This window comes from Macrobrachium rosenbergii, chromosome 8 (assembly GCF_040412425.1).
Source record: "Macrobrachium rosenbergii isolate ZJJX-2024 chromosome 8, ASM4041242v1, whole genome shotgun sequence".
Lineage (NCBI taxonomy): Eukaryota > Metazoa > Arthropoda > Malacostraca > Decapoda > Palaemonidae > Macrobrachium > Macrobrachium rosenbergii.
The window spans coordinates 80,305,365-80,328,933 of record NC_089748.1 but is presented as its reverse complement, the minus strand read 5'-3'; the positions used below and the strand labels follow the sequence as shown (position 1 = coordinate 80,328,933).

At 42.1% G+C, this 23,569-nt stretch overlaps 1 protein-coding gene across 1 annotated transcript in view; it reads left to right on the top strand.

The window, feature by feature from the left end:
• Positions 1–23,569, top strand: part of LOC136841199 (uncharacterized) — a 272,290-nt gene that overhangs the window by 169,454 nt on the left and 79,267 nt on the right. The window contains exon 6 of the mRNA XM_067108236.1: positions 7,176–7,526. Coding sequence (XP_066964337.1) covers positions 7,176–7,526 — 351 coding nt within the window. The remainder of the gene's footprint in view (positions 1–7,175; positions 7,527–23,569) is intronic.

The following is a 23,569-nucleotide window of genomic DNA, read 5'->3' as shown; positions in this document are numbered from 1 at the left end:
AACCCTGAAAAGGAAGATGCAGAGGATGATGGGGAATCAAATAGGGCGCCCGCCCCGCAACCTCACTTACTCGCTACCTACCACTTGGTCCGGCCCGTATTCATAGGCTCCAGGTCCAAGTCCAAGGCGGCGACGTCCTCCGAAACCTCCGCGTATAGGATGTCCCTCTGGGGTGGCTGGGTCGCGCCCCGGATCTGCTGCATGATGGGGGTGGCCAACCTCTGGGACAGCAGCAGCAACCCGGGCGCGGGTAGAGCAAGTCACGCACTTAGCGTCAGGACGTAAGGCTTCCCGACGGTACATTCCATCCGAACCCAGCCACCCAGGCGTGGAGAGACTCAAGGGAAGTCTTCTTAGAGGACTCGTCCCGCCTGGAAGAGAGCAGGCAATTAGGCTAAGATACTGAAATATAAAAGCCAGGAATACAATATAAGCACTAAATAGACTGAAGAGGCGTAAGGAACGGAAGCGATATCTTACCGACTCGTCCTGGATGCTACCACACAAGGCGAAGCAGACCTCACAGCCATCAGGGTGCCAAACGATAAGGTCGCCCAGCCGGACGCGACAGCGTGGGTCCGCACACCACGTGCCCGTGAGGGTTGCTGGAGGGAAGCGGTGCACCCTGCCTCACAACGAACAGTCTGTAAGTGTAAAAAGTACATGAACCTACCACTCTAAGCAACCTAAAGCAGGTAGGCCAGGGTATTTCGACCTACTACCGGAAGACTCCGGCGGGGAGAAAAACCCCTTGTCAGAGACGGGGCCACCAAGCCATAAATTAAACAGAGTGGTAGGCAAGCTGCCTCCCGGTCACCGGAATACTCCGGCGGAACGGGAGAGCTGAGTCAACAGGGCCCTACCACAAGGCCTGCCAGCAATAAAGACGGCGGAACCCCAGGGCAGAACACCGGACACGTAAAAAGAAAACATATAATACTAATGAATATATGTGTAGTGGCGGAGTGAGAAGCTCGCTCCGCCAGCGGATATATATATATATAAAATACAAGTGATGGTAACAGGGCAGGCAACAAGGAAAAAATCGTTATCCGGAGACCGGAGGCATCCCTCCCCCTGGAGCCTGAACCTCCCCGCCAGAGAAACTATAGGTGGGTGAGGCAACCGTCATCACAAGGCCAAGTATAATAAAAGCCGGAGTAGGCGCCAGTCAACCCAACTAAAGCAAATCAAACGGAGAGAGGTCGAGAACGAAAGAAAGAATGTTCGAAACGCGCTCGATCCTAGGAGAGTAGGTAAACGAAACATCAAAACAAGCGCAGCGCTACCGGGGACTTGCTCTGGGAGGGAACGAATCTCTCCACCAGGGAAAGCCCCCAACTCGGAGAAAACGCCATCTAGCGTCACCTGCACGAGAATAGGCAAGAGCTGGCCTGAGATGGGGAGGGGGAGGGAGGGTTGGTGGGGTAGGGATGAGGAGTAGGCTATGTCAGGCGAAAACAGGAGACAAGGGAAAATGCTTCACCCGCTCGACTGCAATCACGCGCCACTCCAAGTAAAATAATACTAGCGATGGCAGGACAAGCCTACCCCCAAGGAGAAAGGGATAGCGACCAAGGCCTCAACATGCCGACTCCCGCCTAGTCATAGCCTAGGTCAACGCCCGTGCCTAGGCATAGCCTAGGCTAACGGGGAGGGACAAGGGAAGGGTGGGGGAGGAAATAACAGGGAGAGAAATTTCTGTGCCGAAGTACAACCAGGGCCGAAAGAAAGGGGGTAAGGCTATAACAGCCTAGAGGAGACACACCCAACGAACTCTACCCCTTCGTGATGAAGGGGGAGGACAAAGGGGTCTCACTCTACCACCCAAACAACGGCCCATGGGAGAAACAGCAACAAAAACTCCCTCAACCTGAGGTTCCACCCCACGCCTAACCTACGAGGAGGGCGGGAGGTCAAGGAAGCAAATACGAGCCTATCTGGCATGAAAGGCAAGGGGAGAGACCCACACAACAAATACCCAATAAATCACCATCACAAATATACATAATATACATAACCCAAGAATAATGTGCTTGTGTGAGGTGCGTAGCCTAGCCCCGAGGAGCGGCCAGACAATCGAGCTGATGCTACCCCGCATGAAATCAAGGCAACAAAATACGTACAGCACCAGCACAACTAAATGATAATAATGGTAAATAAGTTAACACCAACATGGGAACCCATCCCGGAGGGAGAATCCTAAGCGGGAAATGACGGGAACCCTATAGAGGGAACCCGACATAAGGATCAGTAATACATAAACGAAACACCGATAAAACACCCGCCCAGGAAACACCGCCAGGATGAGATCCAGGGGGAAAAATGATAAGTAATATAACGACAAGGAGACAGCCCAAACAGAATAAGCTGGAAGGGTAAATCTCACGGTCGACATGGCTGGCTGGGGGACGCCGTGGCGTCATAACAACAATCCCATATAATATGAAAATACGGACTGATTCAGCCACACTTATCATAAAAATCCCACAATAAGATGGTACTTAACTTAGAGATGTTAAAGCTGCTTGAAGACATGCTGAGAACGGCAGAAAACACTCAAAAAACCAAAAGCACAAAATTCTGAGTGACGAAGATCACGTGCTAGAAAATGGAATGAGTGTAGGTTGCGCTGGAGTCGCCGGCCTGGCGGGCGGATGAGCGTTGGGGCTGGAACGGCCCACCGCTCTTTCCGAGGGGTTTTGTCATGGGGATGTCTATCGAGTGCGGCTCTGTGGTTGTGATCCTTTCACTCACCCTTGGTTATACCGACGTCTCCATTGTGGAAGACGCCGATCTGGGGTAGTAACCCCAGCATTCCTGAAAGCTCTTTTTCTCTGGTATATCTAGCATTTTATACCTAGAAATTCGTGTTAGTATGGAATTTCACCGGCTGACACAGGGCTGGACTCAGAAAAGTAGTTTATTCTGTAAATCTAACATATAACAAGTTAAATAGGTAAACGGACAAAATACTAAAAAAATAAAGAAAAAGGTAAATGGATATCTTCCCAAAAACGTCTTAACAATCACCAAAATTATTAGCAGGTTTCTTCCTATTTCAACCCCTAGTCTCGAGTCAGTTACCATTTTAATTATGTGTCTTTAGTTACCAGTTTACTTAAATGGCTACATCCCGTATTAGCCATGTAAGCGTGTCTACACGACACACTTGAGCATCCATGGCAACGCATGACTATCCATGAGCACTTTCATGAAACATCTGTAGAGAGAAACCGTCTCACATTAGAAATAGAACCAACTTAGTTCACATTCACCACATTACACCACATAGAAATAAATGTTAAAAAAATGATAACCACTAAAATGTGAAGCTATTGTTTTGTTTTCAACACTCACCCTTCCAGCAAGGAATTTGGCCCCAGAGAGTTCTTCTCACTTGGCTTTTCATGAAAGCTCTCAACATTTACCCTGCATGCTGCTTTTCATAACACACAAATGTACAAACACCTTCCTCATGGCACACCCATATTTTGAGTTCAAACCAGACCAGGCTTCTAGAACATTTGAGACAAAATGCTGACAGACACTTCTGTTCCCCGGGCCGTGTCCAAGGTGATTTTTGTTCGGGCACTCATGCTGAGCTCTGCAGTGTGCTGAATTGCGCTGAATGCTGCAAAAACACTACATGTCACATACCAACTGTAACTAACACAAATAGATGCATTCCTGACCAGGTGAGAGAGCTTTTTTTGTTGATGTGTCTGAAGGAGCCAGTGACTGCCTGAAAGGATAATGTAAATTAATAGGTTTGTATTACAAAAATGAAAGTTAATTTATAATAAAACTCAGAAAACAACCCTTGTGTTAATTAGGAATCTAATGTGTCTGAATAATTTATGCTGTGCTGACATAAATTTCTTGTATTGATAATGATGGTGAATAATATACATCTCCAGGTAACTTGACAAGTTTATATATTCAAACTGGTGTAAGGAACATATATATTAGTTACCTACTTTCCTTGATGCTGTACTTGCAGTAATGTCATTTGATGGTAATTTTTTCTAGAATGTTTTGTGTTGTGGAGCCTTGCAGTTTATAGTTATAAATAAATAGTAGAGGATTTGAACTGCAAGAATGTAATTATCTCAGTCAAAATTCAGAACGTGGTTCATGTCGCAGCTCCCCTTATTTTAGGACAGTGTGAATAAAACCAAATGTTCAAGCAACTAATGCCAATTTCTTTTTACAAAAATGTCACTTATACTACTTTTGGCAGACATCATCTAGAATGATAGTACCGGTGACCCTTGAGGGTAGTTGAAGATCTTTAAAGTAACTGGTTGTCATTACCAACTATTGACCCCAGTTATGTCAAGAATATTGAAAGGCTATATGTTACTTCATGCTTGAATAACAGTTCTTCATAAGTAAAATTAGTTTTTGCATTGTAGGGATTCATACAAAATTTTAAATGAATTTGTATGCAATGGAAGCCATTATTCTTGTGGACCAGATTGGTGTCTTCCCTACAGCTGCTTATGCTCATGAAGGCAGCTAATTGCAACTGGGAAATTGTGGTTTGGGGCTCCCTCTGAGTGAGGGTAATTTTTCAGTGATGATATTCACGTCTTTCTCTTGTTGGTGACTTGATTCTTAGTTAACACCACACTGTTCCCAGGCAGTACAGCATAAGTAAGAGAAGAGGGTATTAGTTATTTAAGACCATGAATATTAATTGAAATATTATTTATCACTACCTACAGATTGATATAGTATTGCAAATTGTTCATGAACTTTCAACTCTACATGCAGATACACATTCGGAATATTGTCCATTTTTGTAATATGCAAATTCCTATAATTATAGAATACAGTAATAGCATGGCATGAAAGTGTACAGTAATAATGAGAATGAAACTGCATCAATAACAAATGATTCAGAAAAAGATTCTGCAAATTTCCTTTATAGTATAGGGCCAGTAGGATTTGCAGAGGGATATCACCATCCTTCTGCTGCTGCTTATGGAGTCCTTTTCTTTTAGGAAGGGTACTTATAGCCCTCTGGAAGAGAATGTGTAAGCCAGTGTCGTAACTCCAAGTTTCATGACTATTATATCATATGCCTGGAGTGCCTGACAGGTGCTTCTTTTTCATTTGTGTTTGTCCTTGCAAATGCTGCACATCAAGTGGGGGACTTTCTCACTACAAGACATAAAGCTATGGCACTCCTTGGTGAGGGCTTCAACACATCTACGGTTAAGCATTCCTCAGTTTTCACCAATCTGAATCTTCTCTTAACCGTTTGAGATTCTGATAATGACTATTGTTGTCATTGAAAGATTTTTTTGTTAAGATTTGCCAAATTGGCAAAAGAGTCCTATAACAAAATTTTAATATGGTATATATGGATGCTTGTATTTGTGATTGATATTGATATATACTGTACAATGATTTTTGGAAGATTTTTAATCTGACAAAGTGTTATTCTGCTTGCCACTCAAGTATATTTTCATTTTATTAATGTGCTTTTTGGTATTGTAAGTGGCTTAAATAGTAATTAATTTCAAACCACTGGAAAGGCAATTTATCATACTTTTTACACTGAGGGAACAGAAATTGGATAGCTCCTTTCTCTGATGTATTGTGAATCTTTTAAAGAAAAGTAAAACATTTTTTCATTATGGCTACTTTTACTCATGATATCAATATTTGTTCTCTATTCTTTGGTATTTATAAGACATCATGATGAAGATCAACTCTTTAGCTTGAAAGTGAGACCAAATTCATTAACATAGTACACAGTATAATGTTACATAGAACATTTGAGGAAAATGACTGCTAGGGATTTTTGCTCAGTCAGTGAAGGGTGAGTGCTCTGGCTCAGAGTTGACTGACCCCCAAACCCAAATTCTGAAATGAGAAATTATTACTCGTAAACATGCCAATGCCAATACAAGTATTTAGTGACAATGAATAACCAATAGAGTTAAGTTTATCTGAAACTATGACTTGATACCTAGCACCAAGTAGGGTACAATCTTAAATATAATTAGAATGAATTGTAGGTCACTTATTACCAAATAATACGTACACCAAACAAAACAGGTGATGATGAACAGAACTGCTGTTTAAGTAAAATGTAAGTGTAACTTACAGTAGCCAGGAACTGCTAAAGTAAGACACTCACCAGGTTGTCCACTAGTCCAGACAAAAGTATTCACCAATTTAGTAAAATAGAATAAATTTATATACTAAACATAAGAAATAAATCTAAGTTAGGAAAACAATTTGATATGTATGGATGAGTAATAACTAATAATGAAGAGATAAATGCAGAAATCACAGAACAAAATGTTTGGGTTGTAAGCGACTATTAAAGGATGTTTGGACACTAAAATATCATCTGCGTAGGGTTTTTTATCATCACAGACTGTAGGAGTTACCTGTTAGTTCTGAGTTTCTACTGTTTTTAATGAAATATAATTGTCCTTCAAAGAAACCCAGCAGTAATGGGAAACTTATTTCTGAAGAGCAATGGTAGGTGAAAAAATTTGTTTATTTTATCAGTTGCATACTCCAAGGGTTAACTTTGAAGCCTGGATGTGTGAGCAGCCAGGTGAAAGAACTCATTTTTCTTTTGGACCATGCCTGTGGATTGCACTGGATGTACATTCAGCTATAGTAAAGAAAGTGATTGATAAAATTATGCATTTGGAGGAAAAGCAAGAGTACAGGATGTTTAAGGATGTTGTCTATGACAAAGTTTAGATTAATAAGAAGAAACACTTCCGTGAATCAGCCAAAAAAAAAAATGTTGGATGTGAAAAAAAAGAACAAGATGAAGAAAAAATGAACAAAGTTGGAATTCAGCAAGTATAAAGTGGGGGAAGAGAGTCTGGTTAGATTGCAGTTTGATGTTAATTGCAATGGCAGCAGGTTTCTTTGAGCAGTTAATTGTATGGTACATAGTCATATGATTTTTGAGAGTTAACCTTTCCTCTGGATCATCATTTTTATGTCCATGTTGTGGGTGTCAAGGATTTATCCTTTGGTTGTAGATTACTTTCTTCCCCAGAGGCATGCTGATTTCATAATTGAATGATTTTACTGGAGCATGTGTCTTGAAAATTTTTATTCCTGCTAGCTGCAATACAGAAATAATGAAAATATTTTGTACTGTACCATCCATTGTAGCTTCTGTAGATTAGAAAGTGGCTGGTAGAAGAGTAGAATGCAATACTAAAGAAAGTTGTCTCACATACTTTTACCCTTGTGGGGATTCTTCAGATATATTTCCAGAGTGTCTCGTAGAAATACAAGAAAATTGCTGCGGAAGAGAAACCAATCGGAATGGATCATGTCTTCCACCTGGAGCTCCCAGTGTAACTCTTGTTAGTAGGTTGTCCCAACCAAAAGTGAAGAGGAAGCCACCAAAGCACAAAGCTCTTACCTTGGGTCCTGCTGTAGTGCAAGAAGTAGTGCAAAGAGTTCCGTTTGATATTTATACAGTAAATGAAAATAATGAAAGAATTGCATGGAAACCTCCTTCATGTCATAAGGTAAAGTACAGAATTGCAGTTTTACCAAATAAAATATATGTGTATTAGTTTATGATCATGCTCTGTATGACTTTAGATTTCATTTTGTTGGATTAGTGAAATAGGAGTAAAGTTATTTAAGTAATTACAAACTCATAGGTTATAGTGCCAAAGCAATATCCGAAGAAAGAAGAGCACAGGCCTCTGCTAGATGAATACACTAACACCTGCATATTCACCCTAATAAATATAATAAAGGTGTGATGGTAAAAGGCAAATTGCTCTTGAGGGAAATGTCATATACTATATCAGTTTAGGCTTTGCTACTCAAAACCCCTAGCCTAATCTTGCAATTTACTTAACCCTTAAGAGACAGGCTAAAACAGGTTTTGACATAGGAAAAACCTATTTTTGGTAGTCGCTGTTGAGTCCTAAAGGAGTTACCCCCCATGGTGTGCCAGCGCTCCATGGTAACTAGACTAGTATCAAAGAATATTTTTTTTAGCTTGGTCTTGTAGCCGGGCATTGTGTCATAATGAAAACACTATGACACATGATAGAGTATAATGGACTCAGATAAGAGGGCATTTTCCCTTATCTTCAGTGAAGCTGAACCCAGTTTTTCCTACATAGAAAACTGCAAGAAATCTGCCATCTTATTTACAACCAGGGCAGGCAAAAGACCAACTCCATTACTCTCTGCTGGTCAGTGTAAGATGATCCCTTGCCTGAATTCCATGCCTTTTCATCAGGGAAGTGGGAGGGTTTTGAGGACTCAAGAGTGACTACCAAAAATAGGTTTTTCCTACGTCAAAACCTGTTTTTCGATAGCATAGTCGCTTGTTTCGTCCTTAAGGAGCTTTACAAAAGAAATTAACAGGTGACAAAAGGCTTAGGCTCTCAAAATTTTAATCCTAAAAACCAAAAGAAAAAACTAAAAACATTTCTGGTCCAAGGTCAAGTCACAAGTTTCAAGCCCCATTCCTTATTCTGAAAGACCTTTTGGGGTTTTAGTAACAAGGAATGAGAAACTAAACATGAACTTGCAGTTTTAGGGTGAAGTTCTGTAGTTGACTTACCTAAGTATGCTGGGTGTGGTTGCAATCTTGTCGCATCTTTTCCAACAATAGTCAGCATACTCACGCGGTAGGAAGACCCCTGGTTTTCTGCTGTAGAGACTATGAGGTCAGGACTAACCATACCACTGACTGATATGCAGTGTAGACGAATTTGTTCAAGCTCATGGCAGTAATGTTTTAAGAACACTGTCTCTGTGCTCACCCTGTACTTTCATGGACTTCTTCGAAAGAGACATTTCTGGAGAAGGCCAACGACGCACTTATTTTCCTAGGACCTAGGAAAGGAGTGTGGGTTTGCCTTTTTAATGAGGGACACTAAAATTATTCTTAGCCCTTGTAGAGAAAGTGGTTTATTTGTGCTAGGGTGTAGGAAAATCAGACTTCTGGGATGTTTGCCATGACCTCTTGGTAAACCTTAAGTACTTGAACTGGGTATAATGTTTTTTCTGCTCAATTGAGTTTTCTTATAAGAATAGATTTCCTTCTTAAAGGATCCTAATTCTTGGTCAGGAATGATGGGCCAGGGCACAATAATAATTGATTATCAGCAGTTTGTGTGTTGTATCATCCCTGTCAAAGGGAGCACAGTTCACTAATATGGGCTCCTGATGCTAAAGCAATCAGGAAGATTGCCTTTTGTAGCATGTGAGTTGCAGTCGTATTGGGTCCACTGAATTTAGGGGTAGATAGAAGTCTAAGTACCTTGTTCAGGGACCAAGTAATTGGAAGTCTTTCAGGAGCAGGCCTTTGTAGAGCAAAAGACCACAGAAGGGAAGTAACAACTTTGCTGGAGTCAGTCCTGAATCCATAATGCAAGGCTTCTGTGAATGCTGTCTTGTTTGCCAATAATTTTTGTAACCGCAAGACGTTTGTCTTCAAAGAGGTATATCAGAAATTTAAAAGTGTTTCTCTAGAAACCTCAACTTGGCTCTCAGTATGGATATAATGTAACCATATCTTCCATATGGACTGGTATTGCTGGATAGATGATGTCTGTAAATTTTGCACTAGGTACCTAGCAATGTTGGGTGAGTAGTTTTCACGGTAGATATTTAAAAAATCCATACGTGAAGGTCTTGGCTCAGTGTCCCCAAAAAGGATTCCTCTGAATGAAAAGTGATCCTCGACCTATCAACATTGAACAAGCACTTTGTTTGCCAAAAGTTTCTGATGACTACCATTGCCCAAGTACATTCAGTCATCCCAAAAGGGACTTGAACAGCTTCTATAAGTCTGAAAGATGCATATTGGCACGTCCCTATTGCCGTTCCCTTCCTCCCCTTCCTAGGGTTCTGGATAGGGAAAGATGTGTACAGGTTCAAATTCATGCCTTTTAGGCTAAACACTGCCCCAAGAATTTTTACAAAATTAGCGATGGTATTTGTTTGGGAACTCAGACAAGAAGGAATACAACTCCAGTAATAGCTTACCTAGATGACTGGTTATGGGGCACACAAAAAAAATCCCACCCCACGCCCAGCAGATGCTTTCAGTGGCTGGGATTGTGTTTGGATACTCTTCAGGGCCTGTTGTCTCTCTCCATCAATACTCAGAACAGAATAAGGAAAAACCTCAAAACATTCCTTGCAAAGTCTAGAGTTTCCAGAGGGCAATTAGAGCGTATGATGGGCCTGCTACAGTTTGCATTAGTAATAGATCCAACACTCAGATTGCAATTGAAAAATGTGAACAAATACTGGCTATTATAATAATAATAATAATAATAATAATAATAATAATAATATAATCTAGATACATAAGGTAACATGATAAAAATAATTATCGGCAGTATCCACACAGTTGTTGAAGAAGTAGAAAAAAATAGAATTCATAATAATGGTAATGACAGTAATTATATGGAGAATAACAGAAAAAAATTGAGTCGTTACAGAAGTCAGGTCCAGAAGGCTAAATACGAATATTGAAAATTGCAAAACTCTACAATGATATTAATCACAGTAATAATAAAAAGTAAAGATACCAAAAATAATAAGAAACATAGAAATATAATAATAATAATGACAGATTCTGGAGATGACACTTCATAATTGCAAAAAATAGAGAATAAGTTATTTAAGGAACAGACACTTCATTATTCCATCTTTCCCACAATTTAGATCATCTTCTTGCCTCACTCTTTAGGATGCTTTGTATGAGTGAATTGTTGCTGTTTCTCAGTCGGGTGATCAGACTGGACATTGTTCACCTCACAATGATTTTCAAATTATCCAGGCAGTTTTCTATGAACATCTGCGTGGCTGAGTGATAGCAAGGAGTGTTCGTGAGACGTCTCAGAATGTCATTGTGAATAACAGTGATACGTCTCATGGTCTCTCACGTATAGTTTGTCCAAAGAGAACACCCATAAACAGGCAGTCCCCGGTTTACGACGGGGGTTCCGTTCTTATGCCGCGTCGTAAGCCAAAAATCGTTGTAAACCGAAAAATCACCGAAAATCATAAAAAATCCTAAGAAAACCTTACTTTTAATGCCCTGAGTGTATGAAAATGATGTAAACTGCATTTATATTGAGTTTTTCATAAAAAAAACCTCCAAATTCTTATTTTTCTGCCGTTTTGGAACCATATTTCTTCCGTCGGATCGGAGTACGACGCATCGTAACCCTGGAACATGCGTCGTAAACCGGGAAATAATTTCTGATGAATATATCTGAAAAGTGTCGTAACCCCGGAACGTCGTAAGCCAGACCTGTTGTAACCTGGGGACTGCCTGTATACTGTAGCAGTACGAGTGGAAGAGCAGCAGTTTCATTTCTCGGTGACAGAAGGCAAACCACCTTGCAATCATGTTGCTAGTTGCACATACAGGTAGTCGTCGACTTACGACCGCATTAGGTTCCGACAGAGCAGTTGTAAGTCGATTTCGTCGTAAGTCGACCAACCACATATGAACATGTATTCTGTACCTACTGCATATTATCCATCATATATTATAGCCTAAGTATGTACTGTATACTGTACTGTCTTTTTTTAACATATTGAATACTGTAAATTTAATCATGTTTGAGCTGTCTTTTTATCCTTTTTACCATGTTTAAACACACATACATATATTACATATACATGTATGTATTTTTTTGTTTACATTTTCATAGACAACTGACTAGCCTACATATACATTTTATATTATCCCAAAAATGTGCATGTATAGTACCTATTATTACGTTTAGAATATGAAATCTTATCATGCTTGAACTCCTTGATTAATACTTACTTTTATTACTGTATTTAACATTTTTATTGTAGGCATTCAAACCATCTGTCTGGTTTGTTTACATTTTCTTATCCGCCATTTGCATTGCCAATCGGGCTACACGTATGATATTATATACTTTATTTATTTATAGGTTTGAATTAAATACATAATTTATTACATTTGATTTATTTGCAAAAAAATAGAAATACAAAATACATTACAAAAATATGAATCTTTTACCATTTTCGAACAAAATTTTACTTCTGAAAACATTTGTACTGTTGCCAACACGTCTATGAACACAGTTTTATTTTACGGTAAATTATTTTTTCTTTATAAATTTCAGGCAAACTACAGTAATGCAGAGATAGATTTGATTTACAGTACAGCAAAAACATGAACATACAAAATAGAAATAAAAATTACGTAACATTTTAAATTTGAAAAAAAAAAAAAAAAAAAAATTATTGTCCACTGGTGGATGGCTGGGGATCGTCGGGGTCGTCCGTGGTTGTACCGGTAGATGGGGCCGGGGTAGACGGAGGTGTTATTTTCATAAACATGCTTAGTTTTGTCTGAATGGTTCGTTTTTTTCTCTTCATAAATTTCCGGTATGGACGAAAAGCATCAAGGACCACGCGCTCAATTCTTGAAAATCTTTCAATATTTGGATCCATTCCTTCAAAATGAGCTAGAAGTTTATTTAACTGTGATAAACCTTCTGCTAAGCCTTTGGTCGTGAACATTCTTTGTGGTTCCTCCTCCTCATCCGCCATTTCTGCTGCTGCTTCTCTCCTTTCTTCTTCTGCCACCTTTTCCTCTTCCAGCGCAATCAGATCTTCAGTTGTTAGTTCTTCCGACTCTTTGTCAAGCAATTTCCTCGATTTCTTCCATTTCACATTCTAACGATAGATCTTTGGCTAATTTCACAATTTTTTTACGAATCATTTCTAGTTCATTCTCACTATCAAACCCATCAAAAGTATTCACATAGCGTTTAGCGCAATTCTTCCAAACACCGCTCATACATTTCTTCGTCACAGCTTCCCATGCCGCAGCGATGTTCTTGATGCATTTAAGAACATCGTATTTTTTACAAAAATCGCAAAGATACGTCAGGATCAGCATCTGTAGCAGATATTGCTTGGGAAAAGGTGGTTTTAGATAATTTGCCTTAAAGGCAGCAATAGCTCCTTGGTCCATAGGTTGGATGAGAGGAGTTGTATTGGGTGGTAAAAATACCACTTTCACGCTGGGATGGAGATCGGCTAGATGAGGTGGATGCCCGGTGCATTATCCAAAAGAAGTAACACCTTGAATGGAACAGTGTTTTCCAAACAATATTCACGAACCTGGGGAATAAAGCAGTTTAAGAACCAGTCTTCGAAAAGTGCTTGAGTCATCCATGCCTTTTGTTAGACCGATAGTAGACTGGTAGCGTATGCCTATTCACATTTTTGAAGGCTCGCGGGTTTTCGGAATGGTAAATCAAAAATGGCTTAAGCTTAAACCCGGCGATGTTACCACCAAGCAACAAAGTCAGCCTATCTTTAGAGGCCTTAAATCCTGGCATAGATTTCTCCTCTTGGTAAATGTAGGAGCGTTCTGGCATTCGCCCAAAATAAGCCACTCTCATCAACATTAAAAATTTGTTCTGGTAAATAGCCTTCTTCTACAATGATTTCATCCAAACTTTCAACGAACTTTTCGCACCTTCCTCATCTGCACTCGCTGCTTCCCCAGTGATTCTGACATTATGCAATTGAAATATGTTCTTAAACCGTTTGAACCAACCTGTACTTGCTGAAAATTCTTGATTATATTCTTCTCCAGCACGCCCTTCAACGTCTTAAAAATACTTAAAGCTTTCATTTGCAGTATGTGAAGGCTTAATGGGACACGTTTCTGGAGTTGGCTTTCAATCCACACATTTAATAGTTTTTCCATTTCGTGTATGGGTCCACTTCGTTGTTTCGTTATCACTGTTGATCTCATAGGTGCTGAACCCTTCACTGCTTCACGAATCGTTCTTTATCCTTCAAAATTGTCGACACAGTAGAATGCGATAATTGAAGATCACGCGCTATTACATTCACTTTCTTCCCCCCTTCAAACTGCTTTATCACTTTCAGTTTCGTGTCCAGATCAATAGCTTTTCTTGCTTTCTTAGCAGGATTGGAAATTGAGGAAGATTTTCTTTTTGAAGACATCTTTGATTGGGGTTTGGAGCACACAAACAATGTCTTTCGGTAATAATGTGCAGTATGTAATGACACAAACACACTGAATGCTGCCGAGAGCTGAGCATCTCTCGGAGATGAGTGCGCTGCCGGTAGTGGGAAAAAGTATCGTACGCGCGCTCGACGTATTTTAGCAAAATATAAAATTAAATATTAATATATATTATTATATTGTCGTAGCCGTCGTAAAGTCGATCAGTCGTAAGTCGCATAGGTCGTAAGTCGAAGACTACCTGTAGTTTATGACGCCTCTGTTCTATGTTTGCCATATCTTTTAGGTTATCCCTGATAATGTGGCCCAAATACGGAAATTCATGCACGAATTCTGAGGAAAATTAGTGGTACAGTGAACCCCCCCGTATTCGCAGGGGATGCGTCCCACACCCCCGCAAATAAATTAGCTAAAATCCGCGAATACTTAAAACCCCTCTAAAAACACTTAGAACTGCCCATTTTGATAGTTTAAACACAGAAAAACTGTAAAAAATACAGTAATTAGTGAATATTTCTCAGTGAAAAATACCGCGAATGGCCGAATTTTCCGCGAATGATGGCTAGATACTGTATGTTCCACAGAGAAACCCGCGAATGCGTGAATCCGTGAATCATGAGAACGCGAATACTGGGAGTTTACTGTACTGCAATATGCTTAAGTGATCTCAGGAGCAGCGACATACACTGGGTCTTGGTTTTGTTGTATAGGATATCAAATTCCTCTGCATATTGGCGGCAGGTGTCGATGAGTCGCTGGAGGCCTTGCACTGATGGGGAAATCAGAACCATATTGTCTGCTAACAGAGGTTGTTTATTTTTGTTTCGTTGATAGTGCATCCGATTAGGAATGAGTTCAGTTTGACATTCAGGGCATCTGTGTATGTGTTAAACAGGTATGGAGAGAGAATCCCCCTTGCTGGAGCCCGTTTAGGGAGCCGAAGGTGTATGACAGCACGTTACCCAATTTGACACAGAATTTCTGTGTGGAGAACAACATAAAGTGCCAATGAGATATAGAGGTGTGCCTCATTTGTGCAGTTTCAGGAAGAGCTATAGGTAGTTTACTCTGTCAAATGCTGTTCTCACATCTACAAAACATAGGAAAACAGGAGAGGCTGATGATAGGTAATAGTTCAGCAATTCTTTCAGATTGTAGATGCAGGTGTCAGTTGAGTGGTTTGCTTTGAAGCCAAACTGGTTGTCAGTAGTGTGTAGAAAGGGGAGAAGTCTCACTAGAAGAACAGACTCAAGTATCTTCGACACAACTGTAGTAATTGCAAACGGGCGATAATTGCCAGGGTCAGCTGCATTATTTAACTTGTTTTTTTTTATAGCGTAGTTGCTGTCTCGTCCTCAAGGGGTTACCTTCCATGGTCTACCAGAGCTCCATGGTGACCAAACTAATATCAAAGAATTCTCTTTTACAGTAGTTGGTCTTTTGGCCAGGTATTGTGTCATAATGATCAACATTATAACACATGATGGAGTATATAATGGACTCAAAGATAAGAGGGCACTTTCCCTTATCTTCAGGGAAGCAGAACCCAGTTTTTCCAATGTCAAAAGAACCTGCAAGAAAGAGAAGTGACTGTTGCTCATGCGCATTCACCCTCTCATTTACAACCAGGCCGTTAAAAGACCAAGGAGCCATTACTCTCTGTTTGGTCTAAAGCGAACGGTTCACTTTGTTACCAGTGCTCTGAAAAAATTATACTTTTTTCTCCGTTTTAGTATCGAGGATTATGGAAACATCAAACATAGCAAGATAAGTGCTCAGTATTAACAAACAGTTGAAAGTTTTAGTTTTAAAATTCTGTAATTTATATAATATGTGTGCTAAAGCTGGAACCCGGCTCGTTGATCGCTAGCCTACCTAGTTTCGTAAAGTGTTGATTGCTACCTAGTTTCGTAAAACGAAAATTGTTTTAAGTTCTAACTAAATGTTTTAACTAAAAGAAATGTTCCACAACTTATTATTAATATGGAAAATCCTTTCAGATTATGCGATGTCTACAATAATCTAGGCAGTAAGTGAGAATAATTCAGACTAGGTTAACCCTTAAATTGTCGACTGGGCGTACGTCGTCGACTAAAATTGTCTGTTGGGTGCGAGTTAACGTACCGTCGTCGACTACAAAAATTTCAACCTTCGGTCAACTTTGACTTGACCGAAATGGTCGAAAAAACGCAATTGTAAGCTAAAACTCTTACATTCTAGTAATATTCAATCATTTACCTTCATTTTGCAACAAATTGGAAGTCTCTAGCACAATATTTCAATTTATGGTGAATTTTTTGAAAAAACTTTTTCTTTACGTCCATGTGATAACTCGGCGAAAATTTCAGAAATTCTTTAGTCATTTTGTCGTAATGTTTGCACATGGTTTATATTAGTCATTACATAAAGTTTTATATATGGAAATGTAATGCGCAATTTCATGTAGAATACAACAGAAAATAACTCATGGTTGTAGCTTCTATCAGTTTTGGAATATTTCTATATAAATCACAATAAGTGCCAAAATTTCAACCTTCGGTCCTTTTAATTCGACCCCAGAAATGATGAAAACGCAATTGTAAGCTAAAACTCTTACATTCTAGTAATATTCAGTCATCTACCTTCATTTTGCAACAAATTGGAAGTCTCTAGCACAATATTTTGATTTCTGGGTTATCCAACCTGTGTCAGCCGGTGAAATAACCATTCAGCACTTATTTCTAGGTAAATCTATTGCTAAATATATCAGAGAAAGCTAAATGCCAAGCTGGAGTTACTACCCCAGTGCGAGCTCCATGAAATGGAGTCGTGTATGAGAAAGGGTGAGATTGTCACAATCACAGGCCTTCGTCCTGTAAACATTCCCAATGTCAAAAGTCCCACCGAGTGAGGTGCCGATACAAACCCCCGCACCGCTCACGGACTGTAAACAAACCAGCGCCACCTACTTTCCATTTTTAGCACATGTCGCTTTTGATAGCCTTTGCTTTGTGCGCCTTTTTTGTGCCTTATTTTCTTGGTATCATGGCATCATCCCAGGATTCTTCTTCACCTAAGTTGAGTACCATCTCTTTATTTTATTTTAGGTGGTTGAGGCTCCTTATTTCCCTCTAATTTAATAATTAGGGGGATTTATAACGCCCGCCTCGTCCACCTTCTCCCGGCCTCATGTGACCTTCAGTCTCGGTGCGGGATTTTTTATGTCGGGGCTTCGTTCCCCTTCATTTTTTTATGTTTTGTGCCTTATGCTTATCCTATACAGTATTCATTTTGGCATTATTATTTATTTTTGTGTTACCCTTCTCTGGGGAAGTTCGGGTCCTTGTCGTTTAGGCTACGAGTTTCCCCCTCGGGCCTATCCGCTCTTCATCAAGTCTTATATGTGTTGTATTTTGGACCCTCACTTCCTCCAGCATTTGGGTATATTAATTGAGATGGTACAGTTATGCTTATTAGGTTTATTTTAGGCCTAGCGCACGGATGCTTTTGATATTTACGGATTATGTCCTTTGTTTTTAATTTTGAAGGTCGGCCATTTTCCCTCCGCGCTCTTATCGCGTTGGGTTTGGTCCTCCCTTCTACATGTGTCTTTATGATTATTTGAATTATTTGAATTATTTTATTTATACCTAGGTTAGGTTAACTTTTTAGGCTAGTCTGGTAGATACCTTCCCCCTGGGCTACCTCCTTCAGCCAGCCGGCTGTGTTAGGTTAGCCTAGGAGTTAGGCTATGGCGTTCTGTTTCCTTCCTCGGAAGGGAAGTTTAGGTGTGTAGGAGGGCCTCTTGGTTGGTGCATCCCTTCGGTTTGTGTTTTGGGTAGAGGTGTTTGGCCTGCGTTATCTCCCTCTCCCTGTTTCGGCCTTTCCGTTTGGACTGTTGAGTCCTAGTAAGGTTAAGCTGGAATAGCGAGGGTATCTTGCGTAGCCTACCCTTGTCCGAACCACACCTTCGGGTTGGCTTTCCAACTTCATGTATATCCCCCTCTCCTACCTCCTTTCTCCCCCCTCCTTGCTCTCTTCCCCCTTGGTTCGCTTTCATGTACTTTGTTAACTTACCAAGGCTTGAGAGCTTTTACCGTGATCCCTACGCTGTATAGCCTCCATCCCCTTCCTCTGCATTGATTGGTTTTGTCTCTCTCTGCTGGGTTTCCGACCTTACCCGGTTGGCACCCTGTCGAGGACTTGTTTGGTGACCGGGGTGCACCCACACTCCTGTTCACCATTCCTTTACCTTTCCTTGCTCATTTGGCCTTTGAGGGTCCCCATTCTCTCCTCTCTCATTGTCGTTCGTACATGTTTGACCGATCGAGAGAGAGAAGGTGGACCTTATGGCGCCCGGGGAGTGCTCACTCACCCCCTGGTCACTGCTACTGGTCCCCCTCTCCTGGCCTGTCCCAACTCTCCCCCCTCCCTCTAGTGTCAGTGCGTTGTTTTTCCCCAGCCAGGGTGTCGTTCTCCCAGACCGTCGCCTCGAAAAAAAAAAAAAAAAAAAAATTGTGTACATGTAGCCAGTTAGAGTTTCCCACCTGACTGTCTTCTGTCTTATTTTCACACGCCATTGACGTTTTACCCTTCGTTCTATTCATTTAGAACTCAAAACCCGTTCCCTAGTATCTACCCTTCGCCGACTAGCTGATTTTGTATTTTCTGCTAGGTAGTCGGGCATTCTCATTGCTTACCACTCCGGTGGGTATGGTGTATGGTCGGTCGGTGCTCACCACACCTCCTCCGCTGTCACTGTATTAGAGTAACAGGATTAACTCCGGCGGTCCCTTTATGTTGTTTTTGATCTTGCATGATCTAGTAGACCTCTTATCCTTCCGGTATGCTCTGGTGGGGTCTATCTGGTCATAATTTTCTATTATCCTAAGACACTGCTCCGGCACCTACTCCGGATAAGCCTTATCAGCATACTCATGTATCCCGTCCACCTACAGATGGTGCGTTGTCAGGAGCAGGGATGCACGGCAGTCCTGCAGCAAGCAAGCGGACATGAAGTTTGCAGGTCCCACTCCGGGTGCGCCGTTCACGTAGGGGACCTGGTCGTCTGACACCCTGATGGCTGTGAGGTGTGCTACGCTCTCTATGAGCGGGTTCTGGATGAGTCGGTAAGTTAGTTATTTCCATTCCGATTCATGCTTTTCTTTGAGTTTCGTCTCTTATGGATAATTGGAAGATATTCTCTTTTTTAGGAGGTTTGGTCACCTGACATTCTCCTTCTTTCAGATTGACCGCAGCTCTCGTGACTCTTCGCTTATGACCCTCAAGACCTGGGTCAGCGGCTTCAGGAGGAACGTCGGGGCAGGGAAACCCTACGTCCTTTCTAAGGACATTTGCAGCGTTCTCTTCCCCGGCGCCTGGATCTCGGCGTCAGTTGCTGACAAGGTAGCCGCCCCTTTGATCGCTGGGATCCAGGAGATGACTCAGCCCTCCCAGGAAGACGTGGCCGCATGCGGAGAGGTCACTGACGATGTTGCGGCCCTTAATTTGAACCTGGAGCCCATGAACGTGGACCTGGATCTCCAAGCAGGTAAGGGGATAAGTGAGGCAGGTGAATATCTGTTTAGGTCTCCTTCTTCTTCTGCTTCTTCTTTCAGGGATTCGTGAAATCCTCTTGCCTTATGGACAGGTGCAAGGTCTACTGTCCCTAAGGTTAAATCTATTAAGAAAAAACCTTGAAGACCCAGAAAGTCCGCTCCGGGGTTCCTCAAGATGTCACAGGCTCCTAGTCCCATGCCGTCTACGAGCAAGGCCTCTACCTCTGGGAAGGGAGCACGATCCAAGCAAAGTAAGGAGGTTCCCCCCCCCTCCTTCCTTTGATGCAGAAGCATTTGCCGAGCTTCTTATGCAGAAGCTCGACGAGAGTTGACGACAAGCTGTCGCAACTCTCGAATCAGTTGTCATCTTCTAATGCTTCAGTGCTTTCCCTATCGCAGCAGGTTAAGTCCCAAGGGAACTTAATCTCTAGATTCATGTGTGGCAGAGCCGCCAACAGGTCTTTCTCCGTTCCGGACACCTCCAACCTTCCTCCCTTTGATAAGGGGAACCCTTGGCGCCTGACCCTTTATGCTCCCCAGCATGAGGGTACCCTTACCATCGAGGGCCTAGGCACCTGTAGGTTGGAGGAACTCGAATTCTTCCCTCCTGGTCTGGAATCTCCTTACCCAGGTTATGGCAGACTCACTGAGGAGGCATGGATTCGGTTCGATAAGGTCCCCAAGGAGACTGTCATCTTCCCGAGGGACCAGGCCCAGTCGTCTCTGCTAAGGACTTTAACGGAGTGGCAGGCGGAGAACACCAAACTCACCCCTGCCAAGGGTGCGTTTCACGATGTTCTCTTTGGGAGAGATTCTTCCCACCCTTGCACCTCAAAAGTGGCTTCCCTCACTAGCCAAGCTTGCATGGAGGGTAAGCCTCTTCCTCATCTCCGGGAGACAGATCCCACCTCTCTTGTCTTCCCCGGAGATTCTGAGTTTTGGGAAGGAGCCCCAGCCACTTTCATGGTAACACGACTTGACCCTGACTGCACTTCTTCTTGTTCAGTGAGCAACTACCTAAGATCCCGGAGTCGCTCCTGAAAGCTGAAGCTGAGACTAAGGACAGGCTTAGCAGGTCCTAAACTCTCTGACTTTGGCGGAAGCAACGTCAGTGGTCTACAGCGAAGAAGCTTTGTTCCAGGTCCTGACGAAATCTCTCTTAGCGAGTTTTCAGCAGGACCTGTATGACTTCATCAAGGCCTGGATGAACTGCTGAAAGCACATCTTTTCGCATGCCACCATCCGTCATGAGCCTAACAGGCTTATGAAAAGTTCCATCTGGGAGCTAATCTCTTCCCCCAGGAAGAGGTTGACAATAGTCCTAGCTGAGGCAACTAGGGCCAATCAAAGTCTCCGCTCCGTTGGGGTCTGTCATTTAAAAGAAAACAGTCTGAGCCCGCCGGACCTCACCCAAGTCCGGGAAGAAATTCAAAAAGTTCAAAAGGCTTCCTGCTCAGACTGTCTTGCAGGCTGTCCAGGTTCCACTCCTGGTCATCCTTCAACCTCTCATTCCCAACCACAACCTCAGTATGTGCTGGTTCAACCAGCCCATCAGTCTCTCGCTGCCCCTTCATATGTCTCTTCCCCGGCTTTCAATGCTTCATATGAAAGCCAGGGGCATTTATTTTCAATACAGAATGCAGGGGAACTAGAGCCAGAGGATACTTTAGAGGTAGGGGAACACCTCGCTCCTCTCTCCAGAGGAAGAGGAGGCAGAGGCTCCAGAGGAGGCAGACCTTCTCCCGCCCAGTGAGATATCTCAGGTAGGTGGGAGGTTGTATCATTTCAGGGGACCAGTGGAGACTTCAGTCCCTGGGCCCAGAGCATAGTCTCCAAAGGACTGGGGTGGAGTTGGTGCAAGGGTCCTCCCCAGTCAGGTTCCATCAATCACCGTCCAAGGCTCTGAAGGACTTTGTGAAAGATCTATTACAAAAGAGGGCAATAAAGCGAGACACTTGAAATTTCAAGGCAGACTGTTCAGTGTTCCAAAGAAAGGTTCCAGTCAGCAAAGAGTAATTCTAGACTTGTCTCGTCTGAATTCTTACATTCAATGCGACAAGTTTTGAATGCTTACAATCTCGCAGGTTGGACCCTACTGCCCGTGGAGCCGTAATCACCTCTATAGATCTTTCAGACTCTTACTATCACGTCCCGATTGCGAGAAGGTTCTCTCCTTATCTGGGGTTCAGACTGGGAAATCAAGCATACTCGTTCAGAGTCATGCCATTCGGTCTCAATATAGCCCCCAGAATCTTCACCAAACTGGCAGATACGGTAGTTCAGCAACTCCGGTCTCAGAGGATCATGCTAGCCGCATACCTGGACGATTGGATCGTTTGGGCATCCAACGCCAACGAATGCCGGAGAGCGACAGCCATAGTAATCGGCTTTCTGGAATCTCTAGGCTTTCAAATAAACAGGGAGAAATCCCGCCTAGTACCGGAGAGTCGCTTTCAATGGTTAGGGATCCAGTGGGACCTGTGTTCACACAAACTATCTCTTCCAGCCAAACGGAGAGAAATAGCCAAGGCAACCAGGCAGTTCCTCAAGAACAAGAAAGCTTCCCATGTACCCAAAGAAAGAGTCTTAGGTTCTCTTCAGTTTGCTTCAGTGACGGATCTAGTTCTGAAATCCAAACTGAAGGATATAAACAGGGTATGGCGGAGCCGAGCCAATGTCAGGTTCAGAGACAAGGTGTCCCTGATTCCGCCAGTTCTGAAAAAGAGACTCTGGCCTTGGACGACAGTCAAGAGCTTATCAAATTCAGTACCTCTTCAATTTCCCCCTCCGGCATTAGTAATTCACACCGTACGCTTCCTGAGCGGGGGGGAGGATACTCTCAACACAAGAAAGTACAAGGGACTTGGTCCACTATGTTCCGCCAGTTCCATATCAATGTCCTGGAAGCTATGGCAGTCTTTCTAACCCTGAAGAAGCTGCGTCCAAACAATCTGATTCATATAAGACTGGTCTTGGACAGCGCAGTAGTGGTACATTGTATAAACAGAGGAGGTTCCAAGTCAAGTCGGATCAACCAGGTTATGATAGCAATATTCTCCCTAGCAAACAAACACTGGTGGCATCTGTCTGCTACCCATCTTGCAGGGGTCCGGAATGTCATTGCAGATTCCCTATCCAGGACAACTCCGCTGGAGTCGGAATGGTCCTTGGACAAAACATCATTCAGATGGATTTGCAGTCAAGTTCCGGGTCTCGAAGTAGATCTCTTTGCAACAGAATGCAACCTCAAACTACCTTGTTATGTAGCTCCCAACCTGGACCCTCTAGCTCACTCCACAGATGCAATGTCAATAGATTGAAACAAGTGGCAAAGGATCTATCTGTTTCCTCCAGTAAACCTGTTACTGAAAGTCCTTCACAAGCTCAGGACATTCAAAGGTCAGATAGCCCTAGTGGCTCCCAACTGGCCAAGAGCAACTGGTTTCCACTTCTTCTAGAGCTGAAACTTCGGTGCTTACAAATTCCCAACCCAAAACTGACACAAATAGTACAAACTCTGACTGTGTCTCAGCTTCCTCAAGAATTCAGAATGCCCTGGCTTTGTGAATTTCATGAAGTTTGCAGCTCAGAAAGATGCTAATATTGATCCTATTAACACTTTGTTCTTAGAATCAGACAAAAGGGAATCCACTCTCAGACAATATGACTCAGCAGTTAAGAAATTAGCACTCTTCCTAAAAGAATCTGAAGCAACTGTAATGACCACAAATTTAGCAATTTCATTTTTAGGTCATTATTTGAGAAAGGTCTTGCATCAAGTACTATTACTACAGCCAAATCAGCTTTGAAAAAGATATTTTTACATGGTTTAAAATTAACTTAACGGATTCTTATTTTCGTCAATCCTAAAGCCTGTGCTCGTTTAAGACCAATAACCGCCCACATAACGGTTTCCTGGTTCTTAAATGATGTCCTTAAATTAGCATCAGAAACGGATAATCAAAATTGTTCTTTCATAAATTTATTGAGGAAGACCTTA